The 14,769-nt window shown below is 47.8% G+C and overlaps 1 protein-coding gene across 8 annotated transcripts in view; it reads right to left on the bottom strand.

The window, feature by feature from the left end:
• Positions 1-14,769, bottom strand: part of St6gal1 (ST6 beta-galactoside alpha-2,6-sialyltransferase 1) — a 132,492-nt gene that overhangs the window by 29,651 nt on the left and 88,072 nt on the right. For all 8 annotated transcript variants that reach the window (XM_006985069.4, XM_076548626.1, XM_042259098.2 and 5 more), the window contains 2 exons: positions 13,824-14,465; positions 8,421-8,518 (listed from right to left, as the gene is read on the bottom strand). In XM_006985069.4, the coding sequence (XP_006985131.1) occupies positions 8,421-8,518; positions 13,824-14,418 (693 nt within the window). In that variant the 5' untranslated portion in view covers positions 14,419-14,465. The remainder of the gene's footprint in view (positions 1-8,420; positions 8,519-13,823; positions 14,466-14,769) is intronic.

Raw genomic sequence — 14,769 nt, 5'->3', positions numbered from 1 at the left:
TGCATTGAAATTATTAGTTTAATATTTTAAAGTTACAGCACTCTAGACCGAATTTCCAGCAACTGAATTCTAACAACACATACCTCTGATCCATTAGCATCTGTCTTCGCTCCTTCCAGTCAATAAGGGAAAATAATCACATCATCACACATTGTGTGTCCCCACCAAACACAAATGAATAATTTTAACGCACTAAAGTTCTTAAATTATGCAGCAAAATATAGTTAGGAGCAAAAAGGAAAGCCGCATTGGCTTTTAGACCAATAATCTGGAAGTCAGGTTCTGTTTTTCCTCAGGAGATACACTTCTTTGTTAGGATCATGTCTTGGAAGAGGGCACTTGGGTACCCTGCTGCTCTTCCCCTAGTCCCAGACACAAAGCGAGCGACTTTCCTCCCAGCCATCATGCGCTGTCTCCCACAGCTTCAAATTTCACTGTGAGACAAAGTCAACATTTTCTAGGCTTTAAGATTTATTATCATTTTAAATTGTGTGCAGGGGCGTGTGTTCACGAGTGCAGGTGCCCCTAAGCCAGAGTGACAGACAGTGGAGGGTCACCTGGCATGGATGCTGGGGTTGATTTAATTATCTTGCCCTTGTATTTCTACCAGCTTCCCCCCTTAAGGCTTCATAAACCTATTGAACACCACCGCAGCAGCCACTTAAATTGCCACCGATGACATCACTGTGGCTTATGAGCTTACCGTTACTCAATAAATCCTGGCAATGTGGAGAGCCACTGCAGTAGGCTACTGAGCTATAGTTACACCATCTCCTGAAAGTATTCTTAAGGAAAAAACTTTAACTGCTGAAATTATTCCTTCCAGTTACCAGCTTCCGGGTAGGTACATTCCTTAGAGAGGGAGATTCTTCTATGATTGAAATTCCTTTTGGCATACTTCCTCCTCTCCTACCTATACTACCAGATGTACACTCAGTGGAAATTTCTAACCATTCCTTTCTCTAGGCCCTGCGGGCCCTGCAACAGGTTCTTCAGCATGTCTGCAAAATCTCAAGAGAAACTCAGCCAAGAGACTCTAACATGATACCCCACCCTTACCAGGCTGGTGACACTGTCTGGGTTAAGAGACATGATCCAAGCTGGGCGCACGCCTTTAATCCCAGCACTCGGGAGGCAGAGGCAGGTGGATCTCTGTGAGTTCGAGGCCAGCCTGGTCTACAAAGCAAGTTCTAGGAAAGGCACAAAGCTGCACAGAGAAACCCTGTCTCGAAAAAAAAAAAAAAAAAAAAAAGAGACATCATCCAAAAGACACTTGAGCCTCGCTGGAAGGGATCATACATATCCTGTGGTTCCTATCACATCCACTCCTGGATTCATCAGACCCAGCTCAAGTGAGCAACAGACATTCCTGGCCAGTGAGTGAACCATGACTCATTCGAAGGAGCCTTTAAAGGTTAAATTCACCTGGCTCCCAGAGGTGGATCCTGGTCACAATTTCCATATAAAACACAAAAACATCTGAGTACTCTCAAATTTGGTTCCCCTTTCTACTATCTTCTCTGCCTTAACTACCCAATTCTAGGACAAAAAGAAATAGAAATAAAATTCTGTTATAATAGGACAGTGTTTACATTATAGCACCTGGGTAAAATTAGATCATATTGTAAGTACTACTGACTTCTGTCTAAAAGAGAAGTTAAATGCTGAATGTATGTTAGGCACATGTCTTACACCCATTTGTAAACTTGGCCAGGATATTGCCAACCTAACCAGGTTAACTCTTCGACAGGTATCCTAAAGACCATCAGTTATAAAGATTCTTACAACTGGGGAAGAGCCTCTAATGACAAACACTAGATGCCACAGAACTCCATACTCCCTGGGTTATAGTGCATCCAAATGGCATATGTACTAAAATACAAAACTGCCCCCAGACATGTTCCACATTCCCAAGGGACAAATAAAATTGTTCCCACACTGAGGCCGTCCTCTATGGGCCAGTCATATTTCTTTCCCTGAAGGATGATTTTTCACTTATGAACAATACACCTATAATTATATTCCTATACACCTATAATTATATTCCTTTTAACTTGTCTCACAATGCCCATTGATATTTAAGGAGACTGTCTATTATTTTTCCAGTGGTCCAGGAAGAAAGAAGCACAATATGACACTGATGTCAGAGACAGTGCAAGCCCCTAACTAGAGACTGCATGTGGGGGGGCAGCTCCCACCTTTTAAAGGGTTCTTATGATGAGGAGGAGGAATGAGAAACTTTTAGATAGAAAGATAGTGGAGAGGAAACAGACAGAAACACAGGATAGCTTCGGGAGGACCTGGATCAAAATCCACCAGCCCCTTCTGGCTCTTCAAAAGGACTTTTATAACAATGCCAGGGGGCGGGGCAAAAGACCTCCCCCTTGCTAAATCAGAGCACACCACACAGGCAGGTGCAGACCTTTCCAAACACCTGGTAACCATGTCCATGGTCAAGCCATCCCATTATGCAGCCCTGCTGGGTAAAGCAAGCTCAGATTCTCGGATCCTGAGTAAGTTCTCACTAGGAAACCTCGGTGGGTCTCCACAACTGTGATGACAAAATAGCCCTCTCTCAAAACCTGAGGCTGTGGCCATCACTCTCCTGCAGTAGGTCTTCCCAGTCAGGCTGTAGACACCAATAAGGAGCTTAGCCAGATGACCTGTAAAATAGCTAAAGGTTTAAACGATACATCCACAGCTACCGCCTAATTAAATAAAGAACAAAAAGAGCATGGACAGGCTGTACTAGATAATAGAACCACTATGGATTACCTACTGTTACTACTCAGAAGTTAGAGAAATGGGCTGTTTTAATCTGACAGAAGCAATTCAATTAAAATTTAAAAAAAAAAAATTAGAGAGCTATAAAAGCTTGCAGAAGGGGTTACTCAAGACGAGCACTGGGATCTGATTGGACAGCTCCCTTCAGGATTATCAGATTTTACCTGGGGAAAGCAGGTGTTTATTTTTCTCTGTCTTGTTTTATGCATCCTGATGCTCATTGGTGGGTGTCAATGTTTACCCCTTTCTATCTTGCCCGCCCCCCAGCCAATCAGAAGAAAAAGACACTAGAGATACCAGGGGCCCTAAAATTAAATCCCCCAGACTGACTCAATCATTCGACTCATTCTACGAGAACCAGAGAAGAATGAGGGGGCTACTAAACTAGAGTTATGCTGTCTCGTGAAAGAATTCTTAGGAAAAACTTCAAGTGCTAAAATGGTCACTGGTTACACAAACGTCTATACAATGCGTCCCTGACCTCAAGGCTACGAGAAGCCTGAGTCTCTGCTATTTCTCCACTGCTGTAAACAACACTTTGCTTCCTACTGATGTCCACAACCACCTTTCTGTAATCACACAACTGCAGTTTTGCCTTTAAAAGCTCAAGCAAATCTGAGGTGGGGGCTGCTTCCAGCTACTCTGTGTGGGACAGCCCTGCCGGTGGAGAATAGAATTTGCCTTATGCAGGCCTCCTGGGAGGTCTTCCTACAGGTAGTCCATACAACAGGAAAACATGTGTCTGAGTTGCTGACATGGCACAGGGATACACTGGCCCTGGACATCTCAAGCCCCATCTCTCCCCGGTCATACACAACCAGAATTCTCAAAACAAACAAACAAACCCAAAAACTCCTGCTAAAGAGGGAAGATGCCACTCAGCCTTCACCTGAACTGGCTCCTCAGCAGCAGCTGATACAGCTCACTGCTCATCTTCTCTCTTCTTAGTCAGCCTAAGCTCCTGGTAGGACCTCCCTTCTTCCTCTCTCCTCCCTGTCTTTCTGTCTGTCTGTCTCTGTCCTTCTCTGCCTCTGTTCTCTTCTTCTTCTCCTCCTCCTCCTCCTCCTCCTCCTCCTCCTTCTTCTTCTTCTTCTCTCTCTCTCTCTCTCTCTCTCTCTCTCTCTCTCTCTCTCTCACACACACACACACACACACACACACACACACATCAACCCCATTGTTTCCTTACCACATACATGCAGACCGGTCCCAGCTCCTCCTCTCCCATCCAGAGCTGCCTAAACCCCACCCCTATTTGGGTAAATGTCTACCTGACCTCTCTCTACAGATGCCTAAAAGACATCTTAAATAAACCCCAGCTAGAAGTGTGGGATGGCATCCTTGCCCTTGCCACTGTTTGGATAGGAAGTAGCTACAAAAGACGCTCACAGCTCACATGCCGGCAGCTTGGCCCGCAGATGGTGGTGTTATTTGGGGTGCTGTATGGACAGCTTCTGGAAATTCTGGGAGGCAGGGTCTAGGTAAAGAAGTAGGTAACTGGGGAAGTGTCCTTGAAGAACCATTTTGTCCCAGCTCTGCCCTTTCTTCAACCATGGAGTGAAGAAGCTCTTACCTCACATGCTCCCACTGCAGTACTCTGGGCCAATAAGAGGAGGACCAAATAGCCATGGCTGACCCATCTGAAACTGTGAGCCCAAAGTGTCCTTCCCCTTAAGTGGGTCTTGTGTGTTTAGGTCACAGTGATGGAGAAGAAACTCAGAGTAATAGAAGGGATGTTATAAAGGATTTACTCATAGATTTGCTTAGGAGACATTAAGTCACACTGTGGTGGTCTGAATAGGAATGGCCCCCATACACTCATGTGCTTGGATGCTTGGCCCATGGGAGTGAAACTATTAGGAGGTGTGGCCTTATTGGAGTAGGTGTGGCCTTGTTGGAGGAAGTGTGTCACTGTGGGGGTGGGCATTGAGGTCTCAGAGGCTCAAGCCCAGGCTCAGTGGCTCACAATTATTTTCCTGCTCCTGGAAGACCAGGATGTAGCAACTCTCAGCTACCTCTCTAGCACCATGTCTGCCTGCATGCCGCCATACTTCCCTCCCACCATGACTAAACCTCTGAACTGTAAGCCAGCCCCAATTAAATGTCTTCCTTTATAAGAGCTGCCATGGTCATGGTGTCTTTTCACAGTAATAGAAACCCTACTAAGAGACACACAAAGTAGAATTCACCTCAGGGAGCACTGCCTCCAAAGTACACCCTGTATAAGCAGTCTTCTAAAGAGGCCTGTCAGAGCAAAATTTAGGATGCAAAGATGTCAATACTTGTTCGCCAGGTTTGACCTGCCACTGGACCCCATTCCCATAACACAGGAGACAACCCTGACTTAACAACCATCCATTAGGCCTATCCCCATCTCAAGTACCACGCCTTTAACAGGCAACTCAAGGGGGCAGCTCTTCTTGAGAAAACAAAATCCTGCCAGGTGAGCAAGATGACCCTGAGTAACAATTGTTTCAACCAAAACCACACTGGTGTACTTAAAACAATTCTTTAATCTACGGAACCACCCAGCTGACCCCCTATAGTTCTCAAGTGCAGTCTCTACTCTGGTCCAAGCGCACTTTTACAGGCAGCAGGACCCTCCTAACTGAGTCCCTCTGGACACCACAATTCCTCTGCCCAGATGGACGACAGCGAGCTACAAACTCCAAATGAGATGATGACAGAAAAGTGTTTGGTCGTCTGATTACCTTTATGTCTCACCACAACCTACCGCTACCTCCCTCTTCTTACGTCCTCCCATGTCCTCAGCGGGCTTTCACACAGGCTCCCACCCAAGCTGCTGCCATGTGCCCATCTCGTCATCATTTACTCCCCCACCCCCATACATAGCTGAGTAGCACGTCCCCAAAGAAGCCATCCTGACTTCCTTGGCAGGGCTCCCCGCTAGCTCCACGTCCCCACCCCCTTCTGAAGTTCTCTGTTGTAACTTGAGGCTCCTTTGTGTGAGAGTACTTGATTTTATCGATGGGTGGTCAGAAAAGAGAGGCTGAGGCTGCTCCACTCAGGACTGCACTCTCCACGCCCAGCTCCCTGTCTGCAGATAAACAGTAAGAGCAGCTGACTTAGAGACCTCCATGCCAAGGACTGTCCTGAGAGCTAGGAAGCGCCCACATTCCAGAACCAGGTGATGGCTCCCCCCCCCCCCCCCGCCCCTACCCCCCCCACCCCCCGGCCACCTTCAGTGACCCAGCACCAGCAGCCACCAAATGTGACAGATTTTCACTGTCGCCATCAGTCAAGCATCCTTTCTGAAGTCCACACCATCACGGCCCTCTCTGTGTCTCTGTCTCTCTCTCTCTCTTGTGCTCACTCAGAGGCACCCACCCCCCCTCTTGTGTGAGATCTGTTATGTAACACTAAATACCTCCCACGTCTTCTTCATCTGTATTTCACAATGACTCTATCAGGAAAATACTGTTATTCCCCTCTTCAGAGAGTGAACTTATGCGTGATGATTCTGCTAGGAAAAGATAGGGCTGTCCTGCCAAGCCCTCAGGCACGCTAACTGCCGAGGCCAAGAACTGACTGCTGCCGCGTACCTAATACTCTAAACACTCGCTGAATGAATGGGCGCGTGTGCGCACACTCGTCAGTCAGTCCGTCTCACATGGAAGCAGAAGATAGCTCTCAGTGCTCCCTAAGGTGCTCCCAGCTCAGGGTTCCTGTGTCTGGGGCATGAGAAGAAAACCAGGTGAAACACTAGAGGCGAAACGTAAAGAGGTTTCAGAAGGGGAAAAGATCCTAGCTGCACACCAGATTTTCAGGTGTGTGAATCTGAGCCACCGGGAAGCTCAGACTCACCCCCTTCTACCAGGCAACATAAGTCCTGCCACGCTCTTCCTTCAGGCCAGCCCCAGCTAGGGAGAATCTCTCACTTCTTGTCTCTCTGTCCTGTCAATCCCTCCCTCAGGCAGGCCTCCCTGTTGGTATTGTTCCAAATCCAGCCCCTTTTGGAGTCAAGACCAGAGAATCTTGCTAACCAAACCATTTCTTTAACATTTATCTCTTTTGTTGCTGAACAAAGTGATATAGAAATCCAAACTGTGGCCCTAGGGAGATGGTAAAACGCTTGCTGCAGGTGCCCAGGGGCACGCGCTCCATTCCTAGCACCCACAAGAAAAGCTGGGCATAATGGCATGCTCCTGTAACCTCAGTGCCGGGGAGGCAGAGATCGATCCCTGGGGTTTGCAAGTCAGCCAGTGTAGCTGAATCTGCAGCCCCAGGTCCCTGTGAGAGATCCTGTCTCAAGAAAACAAAGGAAAAACCCCTAGGTGGAATCACAGAGACACTGAAAATACCTGGACACTGGAGATGCCACCGGGATAGAGAGTGACGGCTTCTTTAAATTAAAATGACAAAAACACAAAGGTTTAAAACCGGGCATGGTGACTCAAGCAGGTGACTCTCTGCACTTGAGAAGAGAACTGAAAGTTCAAGGCCAGCCTGAGCAGCATAGCAAGATATTCTCCGCCCAAAAGAAGATATGACAGGGGGAAAAAAATAAGAAACAAGTTTGCATGCACAGCAGTTCTGTGCCTCCTCTGTCCCCCCTTCAACTGTGGGCCTCACCCAGAAAGAACACTGTACAGGAAGCAGTGCAGGGTCCAGCTCCTTTCTTTTTTTATGGACACATCACAAGGCTGGCCATGGGATCACTGCCCCTTCTTCAGTGACGTATCTGGGAGATCAAGAAACTGAATCAAGCCGGCAGCTTTGATGCGGACACACTCTGCACCAGGGCCCTGCTGCAGGAAAAGCAGCAGGGCTCTATACTAGCCACATGCTGGCGGGGCTCCTCTGGTCCTCTCCAGGCCCTGGAGTCCTCAGAGGCAGACAGAGATGAGACACTGACCGAGGAACGGCTAAGGCTCCTGCCTTTGCTCAGGGGAGAGCAAACCTCACTGCCAACAGTGCTGGCCTGGAGGCCCTGCCCAGAACTGGTTTATTTATTTAGAGATGGAGTCTTAACCCTGGCTCAGTCTCCTGGGTGGCTGGGACTGCGTGTGTGCAGCGCTGAGCTTGGCTACGGGCTATGTATAATTCAGTGTTTGTCACTAAATTTAGTAACAGGAATTTTGGCAAGAACGGGTCTAAAGTTCTTGCTGGCGTTGAGAAAACAGCATGTCTACTACTCAGAAGTACTTTGGGGAAGGACTTGGGAAACCCAGGAAGCAATGCGTGGATTCTAGGACATGGTCTATAGACTCCGGTGGCGGGGGTGTGTCCTATGTTGGTGCGAGCTCTACGTGGATCCTTGCTCCCTTTTCACAGCCTTCCTCCTTCTCTCTCCTCCTCTCCTGGATGCCCTGGACTCTGTTGTCTCTTGCCATAAATTACAGGCACAATTGCATGGTTACAAGGAAAACCAGAATCCCATTTCCCTAGACCCTAGGCAGCTCCATCCATACACGCTACCAGCATGGAGACATTTTAAGGACACATCACAAGGTTGGCCATGGGATCTTTGTCCCTTCCTCAGTGACGTATATCTGGGACCCGGGAGGTCCAGAAACTGAATCAAGCCGGCAGCTGTGATGTGGATGCCCTCAGCACCGCGGCCCACACTGTAGTCGCTTTCGTCTGGTGCGCCATCTGCAGGAAAGAACTCTTACCTGAGAATTCATCAGGCGAATGGTCGTTTTCGAGCCCACATCCTGTTGGAAGTTGGCGATAGGTGCCCCATTAAACCTCAGGACTGCATCGTGATTATCTGTAAACCACAGGAAATGGAAATGGGGGTGGGGGAGTGAGTGCTAGCAATATGTAGGAAGAAAGACAGAGAAGAGGAAGGAAGGGGAGATCAAACTACATGACATTTTTATCTCATGGTGCATAGAGGCTGCCTGGAGCTGTTTCCACCCCAAGGCATAGCAGGGCAGGAGGAGCAGAGACTCTGATCAGAGGAAGGTCACTGTTCCCAGCTGTGCCCTGCAGGAGAGGAACACTGCTTCTCCTAACATCCTAACAGCCAGCAAATAGACTGAGGGAGGGAATCAGCCCCTCCCCCTCCCCCTCCGCTTCATTTCCCCCCCCCCCCCCACCTCCATCTCACAGAACTGAAGGGAAATGAGAGGAAAACCAGAATTGGAAAGTCCCACCTGATGGGATCCCAGAAAACCACAGCCAGAGGTCATGGGGGGCGGGGGGCACTAAGTGAAACGGAGCCCTACCTTCCTCCTTCCCAGATGCAAGCTAGTGCTCCCCTGAGCCGGCTCCAGACAAGCCAGAAGGCAGGGCAGACCCACTGACACAGCCCAAAATTTCAACTTCCAGAGGCAGGTGGGAAGGGGACGGGGGGGGGGGGGGGAGGTTTGGAGGGAATAATGGAGGAGGCTCCTCCTCGCAGAAAGTTTTGGATAGGTCCTTGATGTTGAGCCTTAGAAAGGATGATCGTTTCTTCATGCAGAAAATACCGATTGAAGACTACAATGCCAGGCACAGTTTTAGACACTACAGACAATGATATGGGGAAAGAAAAAAAAAAAACAGACAAGATCCTTGCCCACAAAGACCTTGTATTTTACTGCATGGAGACAGAAGGTATACACAGCAATCTACGCCTGTCACAGACTATGATTCATGCCGTGACACAGGCACTCGGGAACTCTCCTTTTAATAGTGAGGCGGTTCAGTGTTGAGACCGGAAGGATAGATAGTCAGGCATGGCCAGGAGTCCCTCCAACCAGAAAGCACAGCCAATGCGTAGAGCAACACAGACAGGGAACTGGTTAGGGCGGTGGTTCTCAACCTTCCCATGCTTCGACCCTTTCATACAGTTCCTCATGTTGTCATGACCCTCCCCGCAACCATACAGTTATTTCCGTTGCTACTTCATGACTGTAATTTTCCTACTGCTATGAATTGTACTGTAAATATTTGTATGTTCTGATGGTCTTAGGCAACCCTGTGAAAGGGTCATTCACCCCCCCCCCCCAAAGGGGTTATGACCCACACAGGTTGAGAACCACTGGGCTAGGGAAAGGAAAATAAAGAGAAGCAAAAAGATGCACAGCTCAGCACAGATCAGCACTGGACTGGGGCATGAAGTTGGGATTGATTTTTTTTTTTTTTTAAACCGAAGACCAAAATCCAAAGTCCTTATGGAGCGTGTCATCTCTCATGCTGATTCCTGGATCTTTCAGACCTAAGTCTTCACCCTTTCTCCGCCCACTGGGCCCCACACCCCAACACACTCCACCATTCTCCGCGGAGTTCTCATTTCTTGCTTTTGCCTCAGGGTGCTGTTTTTCTTTCCACTGGGGAAGCAAGAAAGGATGAAGCCAGCCAAATTCACTTCACTATCATTATGAGACATAAGAGAAGAAACACTAACCATGGGTGTCTTTGGGTCATGTGGCCACTACTCTGCTCGCGACCAAGTGGTGCAAATCTCTTGGGCCTCCACAGTTAGCTCACTGTTGTGGGCCTAAGACAGCGGGTGGTGCTGCACAGGACAAAACCAGTCCACACCCCAGCTTGGAGCGGGGGAGGGGGAGGTGTGCCCCTAGCTGAAAAGTCACAAGAGTTTATGGCTTCTAAAGGAAAATGAGTCAGCTTTCTTTAAGGGTGTAGCCCCTAGAGGGTAGACGAAGCCGCCGTGGATGGCCCCACACCCATGAGTGCATGAGCAACCAAACTGAACTCGATGACTAGAGAACTGGAAGTTGGGAGGAGCCAGGGGTGGGTCTGACAAGGGTGGGTGTGGGTGTGAATAGGATCAAAATAAACTGTGTGTGGGGATGAAATCCTCAGTGAACAAAAATGTTACGTGTTTGAAACTGGGGGGCTGGAGAGATGGCTCAGCAGTTAAGAACACTGGCTGCTCTTCCAGAGGACCCAGGTTCAGTTTCCAGCATCCACATGGCAGCTCACAACTGTCTGTAACTCCAGTTCCAGGGGATCTGATGCCCTCTTCCAGCCTCCATGGGCACTAATCACACACATAGTGCACAGACACACATGTGGACAAAACACCCATGCACAAAAATAAAATGTAAAAACAAGACAAAAGCAGGTATGCCAAGCACACAGTGAGTACACAATATGTCATTCTTATTGGTGGCAGTATGTTAAAAATATGCTATTACTTGAAATAAAATTCTCAACTTATCTACGTAGTTTATATTCATAAATACTCTAACAATAATAACATTTAAAAGGTCCCAATGATTATGGAGCCACAATAGTCTGATCTGTGGGACTACTGGAGGCAAGACAGTGAGGAAGGAGTCTCTCTAGCCAACAATCTCGTCATGGATGGAAGAGAACCGACACGGCAGTGGTTCTCCACCTTCCTAAGGCCGAGACCCTTTAACACAGTTCCTCACGCTGTGAAGACCCTCAACCATAAAATTATTCCGTCGCTACTTCACAACTGCCATTCTGCTACTATTATGGATTATAATGTAAATATCTGCTATGCAGGATATCCAGCATGGGACCCACAGGTTAAGAACCACTGCACCAAAGTTCTGCACAGTGGACTTTTCTAGCCCAATTCCTGGGGCTAGTTCTCCACTGGAGGAAAGTAGCAGCCTCTCAGATGGTCTGAACTTCACTGCTAGAAGCAGCATGCACGAAGCCATCACTAGGCTCCATAGTCGGGACATGCCCAACAGCTTCAATGCTGCAACAAGTCTGGAGCCTCAGTGGTTCAGGCTGCTAGTCTGTGGTGTGGATGAATCTGTGAATGAACTCGAACGTTTTTTTTAAAAACTGCATTAAAATGAAGCTGTGGCTCCAGTTTACAAAGAGGTTTGGCTTCCTCTTTCACCCTGAACACAATGTTAGCCAGACAATAACTTGATAGAAAGAACTAGGGTCATCTAACATGAACCATCCTAAACGCCGTTGTTCTATATAGCAAATGCAAAGAGAAGAAAAAAAGAAAGGAAATTGATTCTATTACACACAACAGAAATCAACAACGTTTAGTTTTCTAGAAAGAAATTCAAAGAAACCAAAAGGGTAAAAGCAAAAGTGGGTGTGAGGCTGGCCAGTTGGGAGGCCTTATTAGGATCACTACGGACTTGGGGAGACAGAAAGTGTGTTTTCACCTCCTGCTCTAGAGAATCCGGTTTGGGTCTGTATTCCCCCTTTGAGTGTTTCTGCCTGGTTCCAGGCCCTTCTCCCTGGCAGTCACCAGAAGGAAATTAAAAGGAGCATATGACCTCACCTTCGCCAGGACCCCAGCCTGACGGCAAAGCTTTCCCTATAGCCAGAGTTCTCTCAAAACAACAGAAATAAATGGCTTTGCACAAATGAGTTAGGCCTCAGTTGCAGGGTTGCCAATATGAAAACAGACTTGGGCTCTTTATTAGCTGCTAGGGGTTTCATGAATAGTAAAACAGTGTATTTTGACCTGGGGTCTCTTTCAATTACAGAGCGCTCTGAGAATCAGGCGCATGATTAGAAAAAGGCAGCCAGACTTGCAAACACCTAATCCCCAGGTAGCTTTGCAGGCAACTTTAAGGATTCATTTAACACCTGGTGTTAGCCTATGTTTGCCCCCTCCCTCCCCCCCAAAAAAATTTAAGAGTTCCAGCTGGAAGGCCTGCAAAGGCTCATCAGCTAAAGGCACTTACTGCCCACGTCTGGTCACTGAGTTTGATCTGCAGAATACACATAAAGGTGTCAGCAGAGAACTAACTCCACAAAGTTGTCTTCTGACCTCCATATCCAGTGCATGTACGCGTGTGTATACACACACGCATGTGTGAGCACACACACAAGTTACTGCTGAGTTATATATAACTTAGCAGTAAAAGAAAAACCACAATATATATATATATATATATATATATATATATATATATATATATATATATTGTGGTTTTTCTTTTTAAGAGAAATCTGAAAATTAGCCGGGTGAGACTTAAAAGACTTTGCCATGTATCAGAATTGCAACGAAGGAGACAGCTCAGGGAGTAAAACGCAAGCCTGAGGACGTGAGGCCCAGCTCTCAGTACCCACCTGAAGCCAGACACAGAGATGGGAAAATCCCTGGTAGCTCATAGGTGGCTAGACTGGGGTACCCAGCGATGGCAAAGCACAGAGACCCTGTCTGAAACAGGGTGGAAAGTGATGGCCAAAGCCTGAGGCTGACCTCTGTGGTATGTGGCTGCCCACTCTGCACAGGATTTTAAACAAACAAACATAAGCTTAGATACCCGAAAACAAAGTCCAGTTCTCTGCTTCAAGTATTTTGAAGGTCACTGAAGGGTTTTTGCTTTGGGGCAGCACTATAAATCTCTGTTTGTTTGTTTAATGGAATACTCCATAGAACACCAGTATTTGAAAAAGATTTAAAAAAAAATATTCTAATGGAGAAAGACACAGTAGACCTTCAAGTGATGTTATGGAAGAGAGGATAGAATGATTGTAAGAGCCAGAGGCCAGGGAGGACGGGGGCAAAACAGTGTCTTCCAGAAATGACAGAATCATGGCACTCATGCACTCACAGCGGCTGCGGTTGCCCATCCAAGACCTACATCACCTCAACAACCTCAAATCAGCATGGGGGGCGGGGGGCGGACACTGGAGATCCCACCCCTAAGTGGAGAAGGAGTAAGAGCTGATGGCTTTGGGGTGAAGGACTGTTTTCTTTAGGGGTGTGGGACCTGGCAGGTGGATCACACTACAGTGGAAGACCATATCCGTGTGCATGTGGGCAGCATTCATTTGACTAAGTCGGTCATTAAAAGAAGGGGGGAAGGGACATGGAGATGGGAAGGGGATGTGGTGGGGAAATAGGAGGAATGAGAAGGAGGAAGTGGATTGAATACAGTTAAAATAAATATACTCCATCAATTCTTAAAATTACATTAAAAGAAAAAATGCTTAAGCCTTGGTCCCTGACTTTTTAGACATCTTTGGGGGTATTTCTCACTCCAAGCTGAAAACACTGCCTTGGGACAACTCTCCTGGTCCTCTAAGCTATGTATGCATGGGTTCTTGTTTTAGGGTCTTGAAATTCCCCCAAACCAGTCCCTGCCCAGAGAGCGCTCTTGACATACCAATCTCTCTGCCCAGCTGGGAGGATTTCAGAGCTCCTGCCGAGGAGACAACGGCACACCTGTGCCAGGGCCCAGCCTTGGTCCTAAAGTTCTCCTTGGGCAGGTAACCCTTCCATTCAGTAGTGTTGAAGGGAAAATCTGTGGTCTCTACCATGGATACGTTCACGTGGTCTCGAAGGTGGCAGCGCAGGGTCTCTGCACTGAACTTGACCCCTGGCCCTGGCCCCTTGTAGGACACTTTATACTTGTTCATGTTCAGATAATTCTTCAGGATCTTTTGCAGCCTGGGGTTGAGGTTTTTGGATGAGGAGTCCTTGTCCCACACCTGGTAGGAGGGCTGTGGTTTGACCTTGGCTGTGACCCTGAGATGACTGAGGATTTGACTGTCCTGCTTAGGGTCTTGTTGGCTGCTTGCAGACCTAGACTGTAAACCAGACCCCATGGCCAGCTTCTCCAGGCTCTTCGGCACCTGGAATTCCTTGGCTTGCAATTTAAGAGCCTCATAGCTCCCTTTCTTCCATACACAGATGACTGCTAACAGGAGAAAGGCCAGGATGAAGTAGCTGAATTTTTTCTTCAAGTTGGTGTGAATCATAATGACAGGTATGGGCGGGAAGCCACTGCTGTGAGCAGGAACCAAGCCTAGGAAAAGCACAACAGGGAAAGAACGATGATGGAGGGAATATCCAAAGCGGCATGCAGCGGGGTGGTGGGCCAAAGCAGAGTCCAGCATCAGTGGACTGGAAGTCCACCCTGACTGCCTCCCACCAACGATGCAGCCTTGAGCAAGCCAGGAAGGGGGGAGCAGGGGGAGCCTTGGTTTGGACTCTGAATGTAGACAGCATTCCTCTGAACTCCTCACTGAGCCCTGAACATTTATGCATCTTCCTCGGACTTAGTCTGCACACCGTGACTCTTGACCTTGACTCGTGACTGGTTATACCCC

The sequence above is a fragment of the Peromyscus maniculatus genome, chromosome 12 (genome assembly GCF_049852395.1).
Source record: "Peromyscus maniculatus bairdii isolate BWxNUB_F1_BW_parent chromosome 12, HU_Pman_BW_mat_3.1, whole genome shotgun sequence".
NCBI lineage: Eukaryota > Metazoa > Chordata > Mammalia > Rodentia > Cricetidae > Peromyscus > Peromyscus maniculatus.
Note: the sequence above shows the minus strand (reverse complement) of the source record. Positions and strands in the feature narration are given on the sequence as shown.